The sequence below is a fragment of the Achroia grisella genome, unplaced genomic scaffold (assembly GCF_030625045.1).
Source record: "Achroia grisella isolate CSIRO2021 unplaced genomic scaffold, CSIRO_AGI_Agris_v1 utg1064, whole genome shotgun sequence".
NCBI classification, from domain to species: domain Eukaryota; kingdom Metazoa; phylum Arthropoda; class Insecta; order Lepidoptera; family Pyralidae; genus Achroia; species Achroia grisella.
The window spans coordinates 196,751-214,099 of NW_026712568.1; the positions used below are offsets into that span (position 1 = coordinate 196,751).

At 30.3% G+C, this 17,349-nt stretch overlaps 1 protein-coding gene across 1 annotated transcript in view; it reads left to right on the forward strand.

The window, feature by feature from the left end:
• The first annotated feature begins 358 nt into the window (after positions 1–358).
• The window catches only part of LOC131841878 (protein grindelwald), a 30,096-nt gene continuing 13,105 nt past the window's right edge, over positions 359–17,349 (forward strand). Inside the window, exons 1-2 of the mRNA XM_059190241.1 lie at positions 359–483; positions 14,791–15,001. Coding sequence (XP_059046224.1) covers positions 14,797–15,001 — 205 coding nt within the window. The 5' untranslated portion in view covers positions 359–483; positions 14,791–14,796. The remainder of the gene's footprint in view (positions 484–14,790; positions 15,002–17,349) is intronic.

The following is a 17,349-nucleotide window of genomic DNA, read 5'->3' on the forward strand; positions in this document are numbered from 1 at the left end:
ATGATAATTGCATTTTGTAGAAAAGAACTTTACCTATTCGTACTTTTGTATTCCTATTCCATTCTGAGGAAATGTAACCTGTACAAGTGATATAGTATTTCAATTATAAATATATTATACGAAATATTTAGGGTTTTAGTATCACCTATATACTTGTATATAGTAAAAATGTTTAAAATTTCAATTGTACACCTGTTACACAGCAATTTGTAAAACATGCATGCTTCATATTCGCTACATCATACATACACAAACTACTCACACAAATGCAACAGTGTTTATACAAAGTAATTACTGGCCTCCACACAGACGCAACTGTTCACCTACACGGGTGGCTCTACCTGCGCAAGAGACGCATTCCGTCGCCCACTTCCATGATTGGCCGCCGAGTCAACGAAGGCTTCGATATTCGAAATTTAATTTTAGAAAGTACTGTTGTGATCGTTTGAACAGTGTTCTCAGCCAGAATGTCTTCGTTCTAAGGTAAGTCCGTGCTCTGATATTTATTATTCTATATTGTATGTACAAATAGGTATAACTTAGGAAAAACCTTCGCCTCTTTTTTCTTATCACTATAATTAAGTTCCACTATAAAATAACTTAGCGATTTTCAATATGCCTTAATTTCTATTATAGTACCATTCTACAGTACTTGTGGAAAATGTACCGTTTCAGAACATAGTTAACATTTTTTAAATTGTGTATTAATTTAATACAAATAGTATCTAAATTAACTCGTGATCTAATTGCTTTTATTTACATTCTTGCACGATGAGTAAGGTCATTTATGACAAAAAAATATTCAATGATCTATTATTTGTTAAAATTACAATAGGTTTACTTCTGACGTCATTAAACGGCATGAAGGCATTGTAACCCGATGGTTTAAAATTACATTTTAGAAAATAAATAACATAATTATTTTACTATAAAGGATTTTACTTACCTATTACATATGTAAAATTAGAATCTGCCTATTTACAAAAGATTCTTATCTAGACTATAATTATATTGTTGACTATTATTATGTGTAATAACTGTTTATAATGTTTAAACTTCATTCTTACTCATATGTTTAAACACCGAATAAATGAAATAAATGAATATTTTTCAATGGAAATTGAAAATTTTTATGTATTTTTTTTTATAGGTAGTAGACTAGTTAGGTCCAATACAACAATTTTTACGACAATTTTCGATTACTTGTTTTTGGTACCGCTATTACTTACTAATTGGTAAAAATATATGTTGATAGTATACTATCATAATTTTGGTTTACTCTTTCTTTTGTTTGTAACTTGTTGATAGTATAATATAATCTTTATGTTTACGGCAAAGAATAAAACGATTTGTAGTTAATTATACCTAAATAGATATAATTTTATATCAATCATGGTAGCTGAAAACCTATATATACTTTCACAGTTGTTATCCTAAATGAGCTAGTCAGAGGCGTTGGCCTAAATTGAACTCATGATATTTGAGGTGGTATAATACTAGGCATGGCCGAGTAGTTTACCATATCAAGAATTTTACGCGTTCCAATAAAATTGAATGTTTTTCTTATTGAAATTAAAATGGGTTTGTTTGAGAGTACGACTTCGTTGCCAAGGAAGTTGTTAGCTATTTTTTTACACTTTTCTTAATTTGCCGCGTTTTATTTTCGTTTGTGCATGCCTTTATTGAAAATTAATATACAATTATAGACTCGAATATCGCAATGTTTTAAAGGAAGTAGCCTCTCAATTAAGTAACAAACAATATAAATTTTAATATGATTGTACCAAAGCTTCGAAAATCACCACCATCGAGAATGGAGTGGCGTATTGAAATACCTCTCTCCTCTCTCATCACTTCAAGTGGCGTCTGTCACTATCAATTAATGAAAGTGGAAATCGTTTTTCCAAATATTCGTTTATTTCTGCAACATTGTATTGTTTCGTTTGTGGTTGCAGCCAGTTTGATGAATTTAATTTAATTTTGTGCAATCATACAGATAAAATAATAATTATCACTAAAATTGAAAATATCATACTGAATTAAAAGGCTTGTTGTAATTTTCATTTTATTTTTATCCAGTGTAGTTTAAAACTACACGGGTTGAATAGTGGCGTGTGAATCCATAATAATTAATAAAATAATTTTGTTCAAATGATAAATATATTTGACAATTTAATGTTATTATCGAAATGTTTTTATGGGTGCATCATGAAAATATAAACGAATCCTGTAGATAGATTCAAGAGGTTTCCGATTACGCTCCAATATCGTCTGGCTGTCTACTCGCCTGTTGAAGTGGGTTTACACATTTATACTCGATTTTCATCTTTATTAAAAAAGATTTCTATAAGAATAATAATAGGTAATATAGTTCAATCCTGATGTATATTACCTATAGTATGATATATGACTTTCAAGTTCCAATCAATTGTCTGCCTTGTCAATATATCCCATTAGATGCGAAGTACGTGTCGCAAATGGACTTAATAACAGTTGAAGATTGAACACTAATAAGTCAGGTCATACCTTTTACTGGTAGTGAGTCCTCTCAATGTTCGAGATATAGCAAGTATTAATGGTATCGGAATTGAATAAAATGGTAAGTACTATTGTGTCCATCTAATACCATATTCTATTAATTAAAACAACCAATTTTTATGTAATTGGACACAAGCTGACGGCCCATGATAATAAGTGGTAATGTTAGCTTACATGAATGAACATGACATAGTCAAAATGCCCTCGATGCTATTCATGCCTGAATTGCCAGTAGAATTAGAAGTTTTTTATGAATTTGTATTGATTTGTCAATATAGAAAGGGCAATTGTTTGAGAACAATGAATGTACTCTTTAGCTTTAAAGATCCGAACAGATGTCATATAAACATTTATTAACAGATTGATTAGCCTGACCTCATATCCTCATAAAACTGATATGTCATTACTGATTGTCATCTTTTATAGTTTCAAACGGCTTAACTGATATTAGTGTAGTTTTTAAACATATAGGTACCTACTGGTGCTGCAAAAAATCCGCAACATCTTGTTTTCTCTATACGATTCTCAAACAAAAAAGGTCTTACTTTGTGATCTGCCAATGGGATTGTGTTTTTTTATTAATTTGTAGTTAGATTTTATTTTAACTTGCCTGTGTCACAATTATCATCACAGATTTCACGATGTATTTACAATATATATCATTGATATGCACTTGTTTATGATAAAATTTCGTAGAATTAAGTAACTTTATCTCAACTGACTTATCTTAAAACTAACATAAAGTATATGAAGGATGTACATTATTATACCTATTATTGCGACACTAAATTGTCAGGTGCGGGGAGTTAACATCTCTATGTGAAGATCTTGAGTGTCGTCCAATAAGGTCGATTATTAGAACATTAATTTCTCTTTGTAAAATTATATTTATTACTCTAAAGAAACGAACATTACATATTTCAGTGCTGAAATATTTCATAAATTTTGAACGTCTAATAACTCTATTTTACCTGTTACAGTGATTTATTTATTCTTTTCTTTAAATTTATTTTCATCATTTAGAGACAAAGTAACAAAATACTCTAAAATCTATAATATTTTTTTTTAATATAACAGTAATAGCAAAGATGTTGAACATCTGACAGTAAGTTGCAACTGACGCTGTATATAAAGAGATCATCATGTCACGTCCTTGGTACCACTCACACTCTGCCATTTTGAGGTATTAAGGTGTCATGCATACGTATCCCATAATTTCAATATCATCTCTTGCCCTTCAACAGAAACACATATTACAAAAGCTGGCGACAGAATTAGGCGAGTTAGAGGACTTTGTATAAACTCTCGATAATTTTTATAAAATTAGGTAATGGTCCCTACCTTTCCCGTAATATGTTTACTTATAAGACATTGTATAATTATTCTAGTTTTCTTTGTAACTTGTAAAATTTTTTTATATAAAATATTATCTGTATTGATTGGCTAAATGAAGTATCAAGGAGATTAATAAAACGACATAAATATATTTCATGTATCAAATATTCATATTCATATTTACTACAAGTTTTATAATAAATGCATTCATTTTAGATTTATTTCTTCTTTGTCTCTAATTTTTCATTATGTAAAATACCTACTATAAAGAATTTCAGGCCAACAAACAAACTAAACTCGAGTGCATATACTTAATTTGTCTGCTTTTCACACGTTGCACACGAGATCAAATTCAATGAATTCGGTTTGATGTAAATTATTTAAAAGAGCTCGCTCAATGGAGGTCGAGTTATTAAATTACACGTATACTTACACAGCTTACGATTCCGCAGTATTTTCGATGAAACCATAATTACCAGTACTGTTTGAATTAAAACCGTATTATTATTTTGTGCAAATAGAAGTTAATAGGCACTTTTTACTGTGACTGTACGATACAAATCAATCAATTCATCGATACAATGTTAGTAATATAATAGTAACCATATAAATAATAATACTATATGATCTATTTTCTGAATAGTCTATGTCCATCGGAATTAAATTCTGATATGATCGTAGCAATTGGGTTTGAGAGCTGTGAATATAGAAATTATCGATAGTTCCGACGAGCGCATTTTACAATGTTATACAAATAATTTACAATATTTTTTAACCTTGTTTGGAGGACTATAACAACATGCATATTACATATATCCGTAAAAACAAAAATTCTACAAGTAATACTCTTGTTACAGATGTTAAAAAATAGCTGAACTCTTTGATTGCTAATCTCAGGAACAACTTAATTGGCAAACATCTCGTAATATTTTGTTCTTACTAATCGGTTCTCAAAAAATAGTTATTTTACTTATTGACGCGTACCAAGTTGGTGCTAGCAAAATAGATTTTAGCACCTGACAATAGCCCAAAACCCCACTACTAGTAATAAAATTGATAATTTATTAATGCGGTTTTATTTTACACATACTATTGCATTTGTGGTTATTACAACGTTGAAGTGTAAGGACACATAAAATTCACTACAACTTCAGTCACAGAAAATATCTACGTCAGATACATATAATGTACAAAATAATAAAATCTACTTACTATGTTGGAGAGATATGATAACATTTTAATGGTCTGGAATGGCAACGCATTAGTGAGATCACGGACATGATAACGTGATGCTATTCATGTGTTTAGGGGACGGTTACCACTTACCACATTGTTTATCATTGCAGTTACATAAAAAAATGTAGAGTGCCACGACAGTTTGGGTTTTTTATTATTTTTTTCTTATTACGAAAATTTTCCAATGTAGTCAATGCATAGATTTATTTTAATTTCAAATAAATTTCAGTCATGCGAAATTCCTGTATCGATAAAGGTGAGCAAATACGAAATAGTAGGTATTTGAGACAGCTCGGTGTAATATCCGGGACAGAACAGTGTACCCCAATCATATCCGGACGCGGCGATGAAGCGCCGACATATTGCGATATTCACTTCGCTTGTGCCATTTTGTAAATTCCACTAGGTACTAATTTCCAATCTCGCTGGACACAAATATTAGTTTGTGTCTGTTTCAATTGGATTTGTTATTTACTTATGTAGAAATTAATTATGTACTATTTGTCTTTGTTTGTTTTAGTGAGTATTTAAATAATATGTGTTGAATATGAAAACAAAAAACATATAATAGGATTATAATGCTAATAAATTATCATCGTCTTCTAATTATTATAATAAAATTGCAATTACAAACGAAGGCAATCAAATTATTTCAGGGTAATATTAAATAATAAATAATAGGAGAGGAAATGTTACTCACACAAAGAACATCATACAAAGTCTATCTCAGTATAGTCTTATGGATGTATGTACACATTACAATACCTACTACAATTATCCCCTATATAATTACAAGCAAAATGCTTTTCAGTTTTCAATGTCGATAAACGCCATGGTGTGTACGACCACATACTGTCGCTCCATCATCTGTGATCTCCGTTATTTAGATACGAAATTCTCCCAAGACAATATACGATGTGATGTACATTGTATACAATATCATGTGCACGAATATTATATACTGAAATGCAATGCATGTAATACGTTGCTAATCCTGAGTATTAACGTTAGACGTCACCTTTTGTTTGAGAGATTGCACTGTCTTACTATTCATGCTGAAATACTATTTGCTGCTTTACGGCACAATAGGTATGTACCATGTCGAGACTATTCTATCTACAATAATAGTATCTGATATCAGAGTTTCTGTGGAGATTATTGGCAGATAGGTTTAATAATCTTGTACATGTTCACTAAATGATCCTCCTAGTTATTATCGATTGAAAATTAAATGAATACTAAAGTTGATATCTTAAGGTTCATAATATCGTACTTTATTTGATAATAATATGTGACAATATTCCGGTATTTATTTAATTATAAAGTTGAAAAATTTAGTGTATATCCTATTACAATTAGGGTAGTTGTTGAGAAAGTAATTTAAGAGTATTCCTTCCACAGTGTAACTTAATGCACTGGGTCTGGATACCTGAGAAATGCTGCTTTAAATCCGTTGCAGAGAGCTGTTGGTAGGAAACATTTCTTAATATACTATATCTTTTATTTCCCTAGTTGCCTTTTACGAATCCAGAGAATGAAAAGGAATGATGTCATCATTGTATTTTTACTTCGTCACCACATAGAAATCATTGTTTATGGGAATTTAATCGTCAGTTATGTTTAAGAATAAGGAAATAAAATATTCATTTTACATACACAGATTTTTGTATTAATTGTTTGATAGATAGGTTTTTAAAGTTTATGGAAATATGACTGGTCACAAAAAGTATACTTAAGCCTCTAGTTTTTTGTACTTTTTGTAGCTAACATCACTGATTTAACTAGAACTAGAATCTATTTTATTCTCAAGGTTTTTTCTATGGCATTGGGAGTTACTGTGTAATAACACTAATCGAATGGTATAAATTGTAATTAGTCATACTAATCAGTACTACGATTTCTTTGCCATGTCCACTTAGGGACATCTGTAAATTATGTTATAAGTCAATGTAATGAAATACAGGATTACTTCCCAGGAGGATGAAATCCCTGGTCTATAACCTGTAGGAGGAATTAAAAAGGATTTGGATTTTGTTACCTCATTTCAATTTCAGTTTTAAAACATTAAGTTTTATATATTTCAAATGTGACAAAATTAGTGATATGGGATATCAGGAATAGGTACATATATAAAAAGATGCTATGCTATTGAATGTTTATATAAATTTACAGTATGTAAAAAATAAAATTGTCGGACGCTGTTTTCCTACAAAGACATATAAACAATAGAATCTTAGCCCATTCCAGTGTCATGTAGTGCCTCTTGCATACAAATGCGTTAAAAACAATGATGTGTCATTGGTTCCGTCCCGAGGTGCTTTCCTTGACGTTCATAACTTGGTAAGTACTGACCTGTATAAGGCAATCATTCTCATTATCCGTTATCACCCAACTTCAAAAAAGTAGGCGTTTTAAATCGACTGTATTTCCTGGAGTTTAGGGTACGAAATATTGTTACATAATGTATTTTTTCACGTTTTGGACAAATAATGCATATTCTTAAGAATAAATACATTCTAATTAATATTAATGATAGATATTGTTACTTGCCCACTCTAGAAAGGTGGTTAACAAGTTTATATTTATAGTCTTTAAGATATATATACTTTTGATACTTGATTTCTGTTCAATGTACCTATATCTGTATTTTTTTCATACATACGTTTATATTAGAGTGACTGATGAACAAATTAATCATTTTCTAAATATTTTTCGTGACTAATATATCAATAATTTCATAACAGAAAATAGATCCAGTAATACGAGTGTCATATAAGAGCATACTCTCCGTATATAAGTAACGGCATATTCCATGAGGTCGAGCCATCAGGGCAGTCAGCTTATTTTCCATTCCTGTTAAATAAAAAATCTTATAATATGTTATAACCAATTACGACGTGTCGCATCGTAGATGGATAAGCGAAAAATATTGCCGATGGTATGTACGTGAGAGCGAGCCTCGGATTCAAGGTGATCTAGCGTTAGATCACTAGTAAGTACCGTGGTCGGAGCGCACCTTGTCACGTTTTGGACAATAAATGCGTATTATAAAGAATACATTCATTTATTTATTTTTAAATATTCATTTAATTATTTTATTAAATTATATGTAACATTGGTAATGCTAATAATACGTATTTTTTGTCTGTATACCTCTAATATTACTGTATTTTACGCTTTATTTTTTATCTTGAACCGGTTTTAAGTACAGTTTTTGTATTTCCGGCTAGGTCTCGTACTAAATCTATTTCAATTAAAATATTTCTTTGAGACGAACTTTTAAATAATCCTAATCACATTTGATCGCGAGTGTATTAGTCTAACGCGCATATACATACGTCATGAGAGGATTTCTTATCATCTCTGTAAACAAGGTAAACGGCAGTGAACGTTATCTTTTAACGAACGCGCTGTCAAATTACATGGCACGTCAAATTACTGGCGCTGTCGCCCTGACGCTATGCGTTTTCAGGCCGGTAGCCGGATGTCTATGGTTACAACGACACACTGTGCATTGTTTTACGTAGTTGTTTAGCTGCGTTGTTGAAATGCGAAAAAGTCAGGATTATATTTATTGAACATTTGTTCCGGTAAAATTTTAATTAACGGTTTAATTTAAATTTAGAATTATAAATGAATATAATTTTAAAATTCTAGGATACACAAGTATTGTACTAAAAGTCTACTGGTCTCTAGTTACTTCCAAAGAGTTTTAGTGATTTGGTATTTCCTATAAGATGGTTTCTCCATATTACTAGCGTATAGGTGAGTACTAGCGAAAATGAGCTCAAGATGAAGGTAATTTTAATAAAAAACAGAAAGACAGATTATAACTTTAATATCATACTTTAAATTACAACAATAGATCGAATATTATGTAGTGATAATATTAAATTACTCACGGACGAGCGCAGTTATAAAGATATGAGATATATTGTGTACTCGTACATATGTAGCGGAAATGGAGGGAAGTAATAATGGTACCTTTAACAAATGGCTTTCTGGAGCTTCTGCCTACTCCAAAGGGAAAACGGCCTAAGTTTATGGTACCTACACCTGTAGTTTTATTCGTTTTAACCGAATTACCGATATCAAATAGGCTGTTTACAGAAGAGATATATAGTGAAATATGAATTACATTATTAAATGTCGTGACAAGACCTACTGTTTTGTCACTTAACTTCTGAAAGGGTTATTCTGATATAGGATTCTGAAACTTGTTTTTGTGCCTATGTTAATTCTGACTCCATTTTAATAGTTTGCTAAGGTTTGAATATAAGCAATTACATTTGTATAGAAAAATAAAAATGTATCTAATAAATTTTGTGTTTTTCGTACGTTGTAAACACACATTTAAACATTAGTCACACAAAGAATTCGAGTGCAAAAAATATAACAGCTCCGATTTCCATGCTGAAATAAATTTTCTCAGAGGATACCTATGTGACATTAGGACCTTCAGTATAAATATTTAAGCTCCTGGAACATTGTTTTGAGATATAAAACAATTGATGTAGGTAAAAAAGATTACGTAAATATTGTAAGTATGTAACAAAAAATTAAAACGACTTGTGGGCTTTTTGAAATTAAGAATTCTGTACGTATTTAAAATTTAAAGGATTTTGTCTCAATGTTTAGGTTGTTTTATACACCATATTGTATGCTCGAACGTAATAAGCACCACTATCGTTTAATATGTAGAATCGATGTATATTTAGTCGAATGTTAGCTTTTAATCAGCCGTGGAAATTGCTATACTGTTGTCTTCTAAGTTTCTAATAGGATATTGAATATCTTTACTTTTTTCAAGATTAATCGACTACTTCTGTATATTTTACGTATTAGATTTTTATTATTTATTCAGACTCTTCATGAGTTCAATATTTTTTAGTAATTGAAATATTTTCAGTAAATAATTAATTCTTTTTAATTGGTCTAAATTGAAATCTTTTTATACAGATACTGTTTGATGTGCTTCTGAAATTAATTTAATTTTAATCACGCCAGCATCTTTTACTAGTGGATGTAGTGCGTAGATGTAGAAACCTTTGCGTGGGTGTCTATATTTCACCAATTAGTATTATTGATAGTTTGCTTTGCTAGTAATAGGTATAGATTTTAGTTCGGAAGGTGAGACATAGGACAAAAAAATTCTAGTTAAGTATAATTATAGGTAATTAAACAAAATAATTAAATGAAATTCTATGTACCTATAGTGTATAGAATCTTAGTTTTTATGTCTAAAACACATAAAATAATAGGCTCTCTGCGAGATCAATAACTTTTGTTATGGAATGGCGGCAAATGAGCTTATAGTAAGTCGCCAGGGATGTCTTATGCACAAATCCGACGGTGGTAAATCTGTTTGAAGTCTCCAAATACCATTATTTTTTGCAAAAAAGTAAAATCTTAGCAGAAAGGTCACTAACCCTAATTTCAGTGCTCCCAGAGAGAAGCTCCCTTTAAACCCGCCATATGACTAATATTATTAGATGAAGGAGACCTAGTCACCTCTAATTTACAGAGTTTTATATAGTAGAAAAAAAAAACAAACTGACAGATTTGTTTTAGTGTACAAGCGTGTTCAGACTACTATTATAATAACACTATTATAGATGCTTCGGAAGAACAATTCAGACAAGAATTTAGGAAGATTACGGATATGTTTTAGGATATTCTTCTAGATCACTTATATTCATATTAATAGATGATAACAAATATATTATTCAATATTAGTAAACATAAAGAATACAGCTAACTCAATTCACAGTGAACTAGTTTTGGTTGCTAAGCAACGGACTTAAAAACTGTACATTCACGTCGTACTCCACAATGCTTCTGCCTCTAATCATGATATCACCTGAAGTATTCAAAGCCATGTTTCCACCGTGAAATACGAATATTCTTCCATTGTGATGTGATATAACGTTGGAGTTTATATTTATTTGGGTATGTGCATAATTTCATATACATATTTACCTTGAGATATGATATCCTAATAGAATTCAATATGCTACTATCAAGTTAATGTCCTTAGATATACATGGAAAATTTACAAGAAAGTCGTGTATATTATATGAAATACATAGAATATAATAAATATGTTCATTACTAGCAATTAGAACAACTGAGTTTCATGTTTTTCTCGTTAAGAAACAAGCGAAGCAGCCGATCTAATCTTACCTACGGTTCTAATTATTATAGCGATTTAAAGTACACAAATTAAATGTTATGTTTATGTAGGTACGAAATGTTTGTACTAAGTTATTCAAAGTAGATATGCAATTGCTTTACACGCAATAACAATTTGACTGCCTAAGGACCATCACTATGAGTAAAATCTAGATTTATAATAAATTGAGCTTATTTCACGTTAAAAATCCCAGGTTCATTCCTGAGCGACCAACATACTTAGATCTTCCGCTACTAATAAATTTATTACAAACCAACGAGAATAGATTACGCTTTCTGAATATTAAAGGGTCTTGCTAATATGGACACGTCTAAAAGGTTTTTTGCAATATCTTGCATTTTTTGTACACTTTTTGTCATACGAATAGATTTTTACAATTTAAAAATTAACGGAGTCACATTTATGTATAGAATATGTAAATAACTTGAAAGTAAAAGCAAATAGAAAGGAACTAGAATATGAGATACTATGACGACAAAGTTCAATTGTTTTAAAAATATGTTGCAGTACATAAAATGGATTTACCCAAATTACAAATTTCATATTTGTAAATGGCACCTACTTAAATATGCAGCTCAGTATATCGATGTATGGATTCATTCCATTGGTTACACGAAATCAACACCTATTGTTTAAATTTAATGTGATGAAATATTATTAATAGTTTATTATATGGAATAGGAAATTTAATTTCCAATTCCAATATTCATTATTAAACTAGATCTAAATTACAAATAATAGATACTGTTGTTGTTGTATCTTTATTAATACCACAGATAACATAATATTACATACGATTTTATGTCAAAACAGTTATAAAAGTCTACTAATTTATCGTAATCTAATTGTGTTATGAAAAAATCTCTTATTATTATTTATATATATCTCATTATTTCAATGGTTGTAACGTTGTAATCATACCGTCACTGGTGTGATGACCATTACTTGCGCTGTACGGTCTAGCCATGAGTCACCCTATTTACGATTCAGAGAAAGTTTTTATACACCCTAATGTATTGTTGGTATATGGCTTGAAGATAGCGGATCGATATACCTGCTAGACAGCATTCACAAATAATTGTGCAGTCAACAGTGTACAATCCTTAAATTCTTAGGGTTCTGAACTAAAAAAGTTATGTTGGATTTTGGACTTTGTCCATCTGTCAGTGAGTCATAGCGGTGTAAGAAGTTGTTAAATCTTTCGATTTCTAACTTTTGGACCGTGTTATATGTCAAAAATTACTTTATAAAAATAAAGTAACTTTTCATTTTCTATGAAAAGGACATTTTAGCCGCCTATGAAGGTCTATTTTTTGTATTAATATTTTTCCCTACTGTCCAGATTACTTAATACAAATTAATATTTTCATGCTAATGCTAAATGCAAAAGTGTTTCTTTCTGATGTTACCGTTTCACTACTAAACGACTGTACGGACCTTAGTGGATAAGACGAAGTAAAAGCCAATATTTAATATCTTATAGTAATATAAAGTACAATGGTACAATGCAATAAAGTTAAGCTAGTTTAATTAGTAACACTAAACTATACTTACTTAACTTTCTGTAAAATGTATGTCACAATTTTATTTTATTTCAAAAGCTAAAGGAAAATTTCGACTGTGACTCCACAAAATTATTTTAGTATCGAGTGAAATGTAATTTTTGACTTTATCGCTTTATATTTTCTGCATTTTAAATTCGATTCTGTTGCAGCAGAAGCCTTTACTCGTAATTGCATTTAATCCAAAAATTTGTGCGGCACATTGTGGAGCGCAGAAAATAAGGACAATAAAAGCACACGACGACATGTGATTTTTAATGACGTTACAATATTTTACCGCATTTTTCAGAAAATATATGTACTTTGATTAATTTATCGTCAGAAATTATTGTCACATCTAGTTAGTATCCTTGTTGAATGTACCTATGTAATAGTTTAACCAAACTAAGTAATTAATATTATAGCTAATTTAGTTTTAATATCTAACAGCTAAACCCTGTGAGAATTTTTTAACATCATCAAGCTTTTCGTACTCTTAGTAGGGTTTAGCTGTTAGATATTAAAACTAAATTGGCTATAATAATTAATATTCTATAATTTAATATACTTAATACTATATAATTTAGAAAAATTACGTTTAATCAGAATAAAGGCGGAGTTTCGCGTGTTGTCGTTTAAATATACATGTTATCTATTTCTCTAAAAGCTGTGTAGTTTTGTTGTGAATGACCGAGTGATTGATGTTCAAAAGTGTTTAAACCACGTCTTACAATGTGACATGACATTTGGCATTTATTATTTTGAAGACGATAGTAATTTTCTGTATTAAGTTACCAGTGGGGATTTCAAAAGAATCGAACATGAGTTCTTGACAAAATTGTCTTAGTTTTTTATTTACTACTCGCATATATTTCAGTCAGTAAATTTATTTTCATCATATACCATCGATTTGGATACTAGTTATTTAATTAATCTACATAGACGCCGGTCAGTGTAGAAAATAAAACAAGGGTACATTGTGTTTTCTTTCAAAATAATAACGTGTATAAGAGTAATACATTATGTATATAATATAATAATAATAAAAGTATAATAACGAGAACAGTCAGTAAAATATTTACAAATATATTCAGCCAGTTTACTATCTATTGGTTAAGTTTTTCTTGGTTTATAAGTTAATAGATCCTTTAAGTCCAATACGGTAATATTGGTATTTTGTGTCACAATTAAATAAGTTTCCAAAGAAATTTTTCAATATTAATTTCCATAAAATTGTTATCCCGTATTAAACCGCCACGAAGGGTGTGATTGTTCCGAAATCCTTTTTAACTGCTTTGCGAAAGTTATATAGTTATAGTTATAACTATATAACTTTTAACTTTTTAACTTGGAAGTTTCCAGATAAACGTTATCAATCGGTCTTCATTTTTTCATTCTTCATTCTTCATTATAGATTAAAATAGCACAAACAGAATAACAATGAATTTACGTACACCCTACTATCTAACACTAAAAGAGTTCGCTTTTCTTTTCAAATTAGTCATATATTATTACATAAGAGCTATAAATAAGCAACGGAACATTTTTATGTAACCTGAAGCGTGCCAATATTACGCACAAAGTACTTCGTCACACAGAGCAATCGGTTCAAAACCAAATCATATTACTATTTCATGAAACACTACTAAAGCAATATTTTAGTGTGGGAATGCTGATCCTATTAAAGGGAATTATACTGAGTGAATCTAATAGAATCTCTGTAGGTGTACACTATGAAATTGTTGATGATTTAAAATAAGTACGTAGGTATCATTAGTATCCAATATTGCTACATTTATAAGTTTTCAATTTAATATGAGAGATTAATATTTACGGGAATAGAATGTAATTATTTACGAAAATATATATTTCGAATGCACTATTGATCTAGGTAAGAGTGATAAAGTAGTATGTGTTATTTAATTGGAATAAAAAATCTTGTTTCAGGCCAAAATGTCGCAAGTAGTACTACAGTTTCTGGCCGTGGTCGGAGTGGCTTCGGCCCAGATAATTTTTGACGGGGTGAAATGCGGTGATTACAAGTGCAATTTCGATCAGTATTGCTCCGCTAATACAAATCAATGTGCGTCCTGCAACACAGCATGCAATCAATCTCATCACAACTACGAGGCTGGACTTTGTGCGGAGAAATGTCAAGGTTTGTATTTTTGTAATTATACTGTTTTTACAAAATATAACAACACTACTACTACTAATATAATACCATTCTATCTTCTATCGGAGTCATATCCAAAGCTTTAGTTACGTTGCCTAGTTGTAAATACAAGTATTGAACTACTTCGAACTCCTTAGTTTGCTGTACCGACACAACTAACTTGCAACTTAATTAATATTCTATTACACTAATTAATAAATTTTAAAACAAATAAACCTGATACCTACATTTACTTCTGAATTCGTTAACTGAGAACAAATACTAATCACATAAGCGTGAAGGAACATATTAAAATTGCTCTGTTAGTTAATTTTTTTATTGCATGTAATTTAAACATGCATAATTTTATTATAGTAAATGTACTATAATCTTATGCAAGCAACATCCTTCGTGATAAGAAGTTTATAGTGGTACTAAGTAGTAAATCATCTACAATCATCACAAAATTTAATTCTAAGAAAGCCATGAGTTTCCATCTGATGGAAATCCTTGGATTCAGATGATGAGTCATAGACATATATTTACATATTACAATACCAGTTGCTACAGACGAGTGTTGACTCAATAACTTTAATAATAAAGTCGCTTATGTTTATTCACTAAGAACCTGTGCAACCAGTTTCGTGACCGCAAATCGCCCACTACTCTTTCTATACTCTTTCAAGTGTATCTGACTCGCTTACTCTTGAGCAAAGAATGCTACGTTTCAGGTCAAAAATCTCTTACAAGGAATCATTTCATGCGTCGCAAACGAATCTAGAAAAGTACTTCTTTAGGTTCGAATGTATTACTGGTACCGAATATTATATGGACAATTGATAAATTATATGATAATTAGGAATGTTTGTAGCAAAATGGTCTGACCATTTAGATTTCGATAATTAAATTTATGTTGTTAAACTATGAACCTACAATATATGCGTAAATCTGCTACATTGGGTTAAAAATAAAAAAAAAATAAAGGTGTCTGTCATGTTTATAAAATTATATTATAAAATTTATTGACAGTTCAGAAGGTACCTAACCTCGTGGCGCATTATCGATGGTTTCTAGGGGACCGGGTGGAGATTAATTTAACACGGTTCACTGCTAGCAATAGGTTCACTAATCGTCATTACTAATTCCCTCCTCCATTACATTGAAACCATATTTAAAACCGGTATGACTATACCAGTGTTAAACTAAAAAGTTCAAATAACTGGTGACGATGGGTTGGTAGATGATATTTTTTTGTCTGGTTTGGGATACGAGGGATTTATATTCTTTGTAATAGTTTTTTTATTGTAAGATTTGAAAGGTATCTACTATAAAAACAATTTTAATAAACATAGCAGTTATGGATATTAATTTACAGTACTTTAAGAATTAAAATTCCTATAGTTGAGAAATAATTTTATGTACCTGTCAATATTTTTATCAATTGTTTAGTACCCATAATACAAATTTGCTCAGTTTGGGTCTAGATGGTGCAGTGTAAACATAAAAATGAAAAATACAACTAATTAGGAGATTTTGTGTCACTGAACCGATAAATTGATTTTACGAGTAGTTCGCAAGAGGTCCAGTTACTTGCGTATTTTCTTAACTTACTAGTAGAAGTGATTAAATAAATCTGCACGCACAATTGGGATAAATTTCTAGATAGATACTTCATATGTGTGTTATATTATTTTTCAAAACCTACTTAAAATATTAATGAGTAATTAATTATAGTTTAAATTAAAAAAATAGTTCAAATCTATAACTCAACTACTGAAAAATTACGTTCGGGATGGTGATTGTATGTTTACTATAGACGTTTCATTACAAGTAAGCGATTCATAAGTAACCATTAGGACAAAGTTCATCACACTATACAGGTAGACGGTGTCATATTATTGTTATTATATATATGTATATAGGTACATGCACATAAGAAATAATAATATAAAAGAGTATATGACCAAGAGTAATAATTATAGCTGAGAAAAAAGTACAGTTGTATATTTTTTAGAGTGGGATCTTACAGTAATCGGCTTTTATGACTTGGTCTATCCAAGTCATAAAAGCCAATTACTGTAAAATTGATTATCTTAATTAGATTTTAAATTCAAATGATATTATGATGAGAGTTTATTACTGAACAAAATATTGAATTTATGTAATCCATGTTGATGGTACAACCGTCTGCACTGACGGTATACGACGGCACCAATGGAAAATGATAGGATGATGACAATCATGATGATGTCAGGTTAGTTAGCCAATTGTGAGGATTTCATTAAAAATTAATCACGATGGTTTCGGGTGAGGCCCGCGTGGAAGTCAACATCTCATGGGTACATTTGGCA